This window comes from Orycteropus afer, unplaced genomic scaffold (assembly GCF_000298275.1).
Source record: "Orycteropus afer afer isolate SDZICR_OR568_19922 unplaced genomic scaffold, OryAfe1.0 scaffold00489, whole genome shotgun sequence".
Classification (NCBI taxonomy): Eukaryota; Metazoa; Chordata; class Mammalia; order Tubulidentata; family Orycteropodidae; genus Orycteropus; species Orycteropus afer.
The window spans coordinates 1,213,304-1,219,242 of NW_006922076.1; the positions used below are offsets into that span (position 1 = coordinate 1,213,304).

Sequence of the window (5,939 nt, forward strand, 5' to 3'; positions counted from 1 at the left end):
ATACCTAGTAATGGGATGGCTGGGTCAAATGGTATTTCTAATTCCAACTTTTGAAGGAATCGCCATACTGCTTTCCACAATGGTTGTACCATTTTGCAGTCCCACCAGCAGTGTATGAGAGTTCATTAGGGTTATTCTTAGCGCCCTTGTCGACTTGTCTTCTTGTCCTAGCCTCCCTGGGGTGGTGCAATCCTGCAGCATTGTTGACAGTTTCCTCGTGCTGCAGAAGATTTGGGAGATTTTGACAGTGACACTCATATGCCCACCGTCTGGGTCCTCCCCTGAGTTGTCCTGGCTCTGTCACCTGCCTGTCTGTCTTTCCCCATCAGTCCAGGTGTTGTTGTTGTCAGATGCTGTCGAGTCAGATCTGACACCGTGACCCACGTACAACCGAACCAAATCCTTGCTGTGCTTGAGCCCATCACTGCAACCACTGTGCCATTCCATCTTGTTGAGGGTCTTCCTTTTTATCAACCCTCTACTTTACCAAACATGATGTCCTTCTCACCAAAGCAGGTGAGGTGAAGTCTGGTCATTCTCTCTTCTCAGGAGCATTCTGGCTGTGTTTCTTTAAGGACAGACTTGTTCATTCTGGCAGTGCATGGCATTTTCAGTATTCTTCACCACCACCACAATTCAAAGGCATCACCTCTTCTTTGATCTTCCTTATTTATTGTCCAGCTTTCACATGCCTGTGTTGTTGTTGTTGTTGTTAGGTGCTGTCAAGTTGGCTCCAACTCATAGCCACCCTGTGTACAACAGAAAACAACACTGCTTGGTATGCGCCATGATGCGATTGAAAAGACTGGGGCTTGGGCCAGGCACACCTTAGTCTTCAAAGTGACGTCTTTGGTTTCTAACACTTTAAAGAGGTCTCTGGCAGCAGATTTGCCCAGTGCAGTATGACCTCTGATTTCTTAACTGCTGCTTCCATGGGTGTTGATTGTGGATCCAAGTAAATTGCAATCCCTGACAACTTCAGTCTTTTCCTCATTTATCACAATGTTGCTTATTGCTTCAATTGTGAGGATTTTTGTTTTCTCATGTTTGAGGTATAATCCATATCACAGACTATAGTGTTTGATTTTCATCAAATAAGTGTTTCAAGTCATCTTCATTTTCAGTAAGCGAGGTTGTGTCATCCACATATCACAGGTTGTTAATGAGTTTTTCCGCAATCTTGATGCCACGTTCTTCTTCATATAGTCCAGCTTCTCAGATTATTTGCTCATCATACAGATGGAATCAGTTGGTGGAAGGATACAACTGTGACTCACTCCTTTCCTGATTTTAAACCATGCAGTGTCCCCTTGCTCTGTTCATACAGCAGCCTCCTGGTCTCTATACAGGTTCCTCGTGAGCACAATGAAGTGTTCTGGAATTCCCCTTCTTCTCAGTGTTATCCATAATCGGTTATGATCCACACAGTTGAATGTCTTGGCGTAGTCAACAACACAGGTAGATCTTTGTGGTGCTCTTTGCTCTCAGCCAGGATCCACTGTGAATCAGCAGTGATATCCTTCATTTCACGTTGTGTTCTGATTCCAGGTTGACTTTCTGGAAGATCCCTCTCAATGTACTGCTGCAAGCATTGTTGAATTACCTTCAGCAAAATTTTACTTGCATGTGATATAATGGGAGCTGTGGTAGTGTAGTGCCAAGGCATTTGACTGCTAACCAGAAGGCTGGCAGTTCAAACCCATCAGCTACTCCTTGGAAGGAAGGTTGGGCAATCTACTTCTGTAGTGTTACCACCTCAGAAACTCAAGGAGGGGTCGCTGTGAGTCAGATCTGACTCGATGGCAGTGAGTTTTTTTAGTGATGTTAGCAATAGTGCTTGATAATGTCCACATCCCATATGTGGAAATTATCAGTCCAGTAGCTGCACGTTTTAACTCATGGACGGGTGAGTTCAGGGTTTGTATTAGTGTCCAGTGGACAGTGCCTTTAATATAAGTGTTCTTTTAGGGACTTTTACTTTGCATCCCGAGGAGTTCAGTGAGATACAGTATTCATACAGAAGGGGTCACGTGCACATACTGGTGCACCCCTCAATTACCATGACTCCTCCCCCTGCTCTGCAGAGCAGGAGCCTCTTCGAACATGAACCTGGTTGTTCTCCAGGGGATGTTCACGAAGGGGAGACATGGTTAATGGTTAGGTCAGAAAGCCCGTTCGTTCCGTTGAGCAGCTGTGCAGGAGAGCATGTGGTCCAGTCCTCGTCAACAGGCCTGTCTGGAAGATGCTTGCTCCTTCGATAGAGGACAGCCTGGGCGCTGTCTGGTTCCCAGGCAGCTCGGTTGCAAAGAAGTCTGTCTGTGTCTGTCCTGTATGGCCCACAGCCATCGTCCGGCAGGAGGGGCTTCTGTGGGGGGCTTATCAGTCGGGGTGAGCTCCTTCTACAGAAGACATGGCAGTAGCTCAGTGGGATTTTTGGATACTTCTGGTGTTGGTTTCTTTGAGCCATGCTTTACTCTCTTTGTGCTTTTATATAAGGAACTCTGGTGGCGCAGTCCCTATGGCATTTGACTGAAAACCAGAAGGATGGCGGTTCAAACCCACCAGCCGCTCTCCAGAAGGAAGATGGGGCAGTCGACTTCCGTAAGGATTTACCACCTCGGAAGCCCCTAGGGGTTGCTCGGAGTCGGAGTCGACTCCGTGGCAGGTCTGTGCAGTGAGTCCGCATCGACTCGACGGCTGGGTTTGGGTTGTGCTTTCATGTAGTTGCTCTGCCTGTTGTTGCCCATCACAGGTGCTCGTTCCCTTGTTTTTTGTGTGCCTTTCTCTGCCTGGAGACGTTCCTGTATGTTCAGTGCCTTAGAAATGCTGTTCTGTTCTTTCACGTGGAGAGAGTGCATTTCCGTGTCTCATTTCAGAGATTTTTGTCATGCTTTATAAAGAAAGTACTGTGGACTCTGTGTCATTAATGGGTGACTGTTTTAACTTTTAGAGGAAACCAGTGTGGTTTCAGAAAGTACATTTTCTCCCCTGATTGGAGCCTTGTCCTTCTGTGGCTCTCCTGGCTTTGTTCTCCTTCCGATGAAATGACTCACCACATCTCAAATTCTGACCTCTGTTCCTATGGTCCTTTCCAGCTGAAATACCCATAATGGACTTGATGAAGTTGTACGAAGGTGCCTTTTTGCCAAATTTTCAGTGGCCGCAACCTAAACTCGACAGTGAGGAGACAAGCGAAGAGGAAGGTATGTTTCTCAATTTTTAAAAACTTCAGCTTATGGAAAGGCCAGAACACTCTCTGCGGAAGGAGGCTTGAAACAATCTCCTTCAATTACCTTTGGTTTTGTTTGATGAAAGCAAAAATCAGAGAGGTATTTAATAAATAATTTCACATTCTGTGCTTTTTATTTATAAACTAGGTATGATTTTCAGAGCACCGAATCAAGTTGTAAAGAGGGCTGGGATACTTTTCCATGGCTTTCTGAGAGTTGTTGTACGGATGTAGGGTTTTATGGCATTTGTCCGTCCTGGGCTCTTTGTTTAATGCTGGTTTTGAGGAGTTCCTTCTACACTTCTTAGCTGTTCCACACTAACAAAAGGATACACCCAGAATGTATTGTGAAAACCAAACCAGTGTCCTCCTTTTCCTTGTGATCACTCAGACCGTTCTGATGATTAGAAATACAGGCATATAGGACCGGGCAGGGTAGGCAAGGGAGAGTAGTGGAGTGGTGCTCGGGGAAGTGGGGAGACATCTGGATCCCCTTCCTGGTGGAGAGACCTGCAGGAGAGAGGCCGTCTGCCCGCATTTGCCTGTCCTGTGGGACAGCTCCAAGTTTCCTTTACTGGTGGTGGGGACAGATCACTGAGCCCTCAGGTACCTGTAAATCTTGTCCTGGTGTTAGTTCCTGATAGCTGTGGTGTGTTCTCAGTTGCCAGGCTGTTTTTGGAAAAATTACACTTGAGGGTTCCTAGAAAGGTGCTGGGTGTGGTGGTCTCCTGAGGGTCTGTGTGTGTGTCCATGGAGCACGCGTGGTATGAGCACACGAAACACACGCACGTGGTGCTGGGTGTGGTGGTCTCCTGAGGGGCTGTGCGTGTGTCCAGGGAGCATGCATGGTGTGAGTACACGAAGCACACGCACACGGTGCTGGGTGTGGTGGTCTCCTGAGGGGCTGTGCGTGTGTCCAGGGAGCACGTGTGGTGTGAGCACACGAAACACACGCACACGGTGCTGGGTGTGGTGGTCTCCTGAGGTGCTGTGCGTGTGTCCAGGGAGCACGCGTGGTGTGAGCACACGAAGCACACGCACGTGGTGCTGGGTGTGGTGGTCTCCTGAGGTGCTGTGCGTGTGTCCAGGGAGCACGCATGGTGTGAGCACACGAAGCACACGCACATGGTGCTGGGTATGGTGGTCTCCTGAGGTGCTGTGCGTGTGTCCAGGGAGCATTGGTGTGAGCAGGCGAGGCACACGTGTAGAATAACCACTCAGTTTTGTATGTGAGGCATTTTCATTCACCGAAGTCTTTTTCTGTTTTCAGTTGATGGTAAGTTGTCCCAGCAACCCCCAAATCCATCTGCTGTGTTGTGTTCCGTAGATGTGGAAGATGTCCCGAGTGACAGGGACAGTCGGAAGGACCTGGTCCTTATTGATTCTCTGTTCATCATGGACCAGTTTAAGGCTGCGGAGAGGGTGAATATCGGAAAGCCAAACACAAAAGACATCGCGGAAGTGACCGCCATGGCCGAGGCCATCCTGCCCAAGGGCAGCGCTAGGGTTATCACAGCGGTGAGTCCTTGGCTGCCTTTTCTACTTGCTGCTTAATTGTGGTGAAAATCACCCAGCATAGAGTTAACTGTCACGTGTGTAGCCGTCACCTCTGCTAAACGTGTTTGTTACCTCTAAGGAGAGCCTGTGTCCGTGATGTGGGCACTCCCCACTTCCCAGCAGCCCACCCCTGGCAGCCACCAGCCTGCTGTGGTCTGTAGGGGCTCACCTGTCCCGTACATCTTCTATAACAGATGGCATCGCGTAACACGTGAACCTTTGGGATGGCTTCTTTCATGGAGCTGCGTGTTTTCAAGGTTCATGCGTGTGTCGTTCCCTTTATGGCTGCACAGTGTTTTGTTGTGTGGGTGTCCTTCAGCTGGTGGACAGCTGGACTCTTTCCTCCTCCTGGCTGCTGTCCATAGTGCTGCTGTCCCTGCTTTGGGGCCTTGCTGGCTCGTGTGCTGGCTCTGGGTTTGGCTTTCTGAGAACCCAGCAGCTGTCCCCACAGCAGCTAAAGAATTGGGTGGCATCCAAGAGAGAGCAAGCAGGCAGCAGGGACCCGGGAAGGGGAGGGACCCAGGCGCCAACGCCTAAGAGGCAGGAAAATGGAGGGAAAAGAAAAGGACAGCCAGGGCGTCCAAGAGAGCAAGCAGTAGCAGGGGTCCCGGTGAGGGAGGTGCAGAGGTTTCGAACAGCTAAGGGAGACAGACTTGTCTGTCGGTTTGTCATACTGTCGTGGCATGTTGCTGTGAGGCTTGAGGTTGTGCCACCAGGGTTTCAAACGCCAGCGGGGTTGCACATGGTGCACAGGTTTCGGCATGGCTTGCAGACTGAGACAGACTAGGAAGAAGGAAGAGGCCATCCACTTCTCAAAAAATTGGCCAGGGAAAACTTATGAATAGCAGAGAAGCACTGTCTGTTACAATACTAGGCAACTATACGACTAGCCTGCAAACACTGTCAGGTACAGTGTTGGAGGATGAGCCACTTAGGTCAGAAGGCTTTCAAAATATGACAGAAAGAGCAGCATCGTCAGAGTAGAGCCAACCTTATATATAGATAAAGTAAAGCTTTTGCTTGTTGATATATGTAAAGTAAAGCTTTTGCTTATTAAAGCTTATTGATATAGGTAAAGTAAAGCTCCATTTGCTGACGTGACACGACTCAAATTGAGGAGAAACTGCTGCAAACATCCATTAATAATAGGAAC

At 48.6% G+C, this 5,939-nt stretch overlaps 1 protein-coding gene across 1 annotated transcript in view; it reads left to right on the forward strand.

Moving 5' to 3' along the window:
• The window catches only part of EP400 (E1A binding protein p400), an 88,246-nt gene that overhangs the window by 31,091 nt on the left and 51,216 nt on the right, over positions 1–5,939 (forward strand). Inside the window, exons 12-13 of the mRNA XM_042782844.1 lie at positions 3,096–3,203; positions 4,557–4,747. Coding sequence (XP_042638778.1) covers positions 3,096–3,203; positions 4,557–4,747 — 299 coding nt within the window. The remainder of the gene's footprint in view (positions 1–3,095; positions 3,204–4,556; positions 4,748–5,939) is intronic.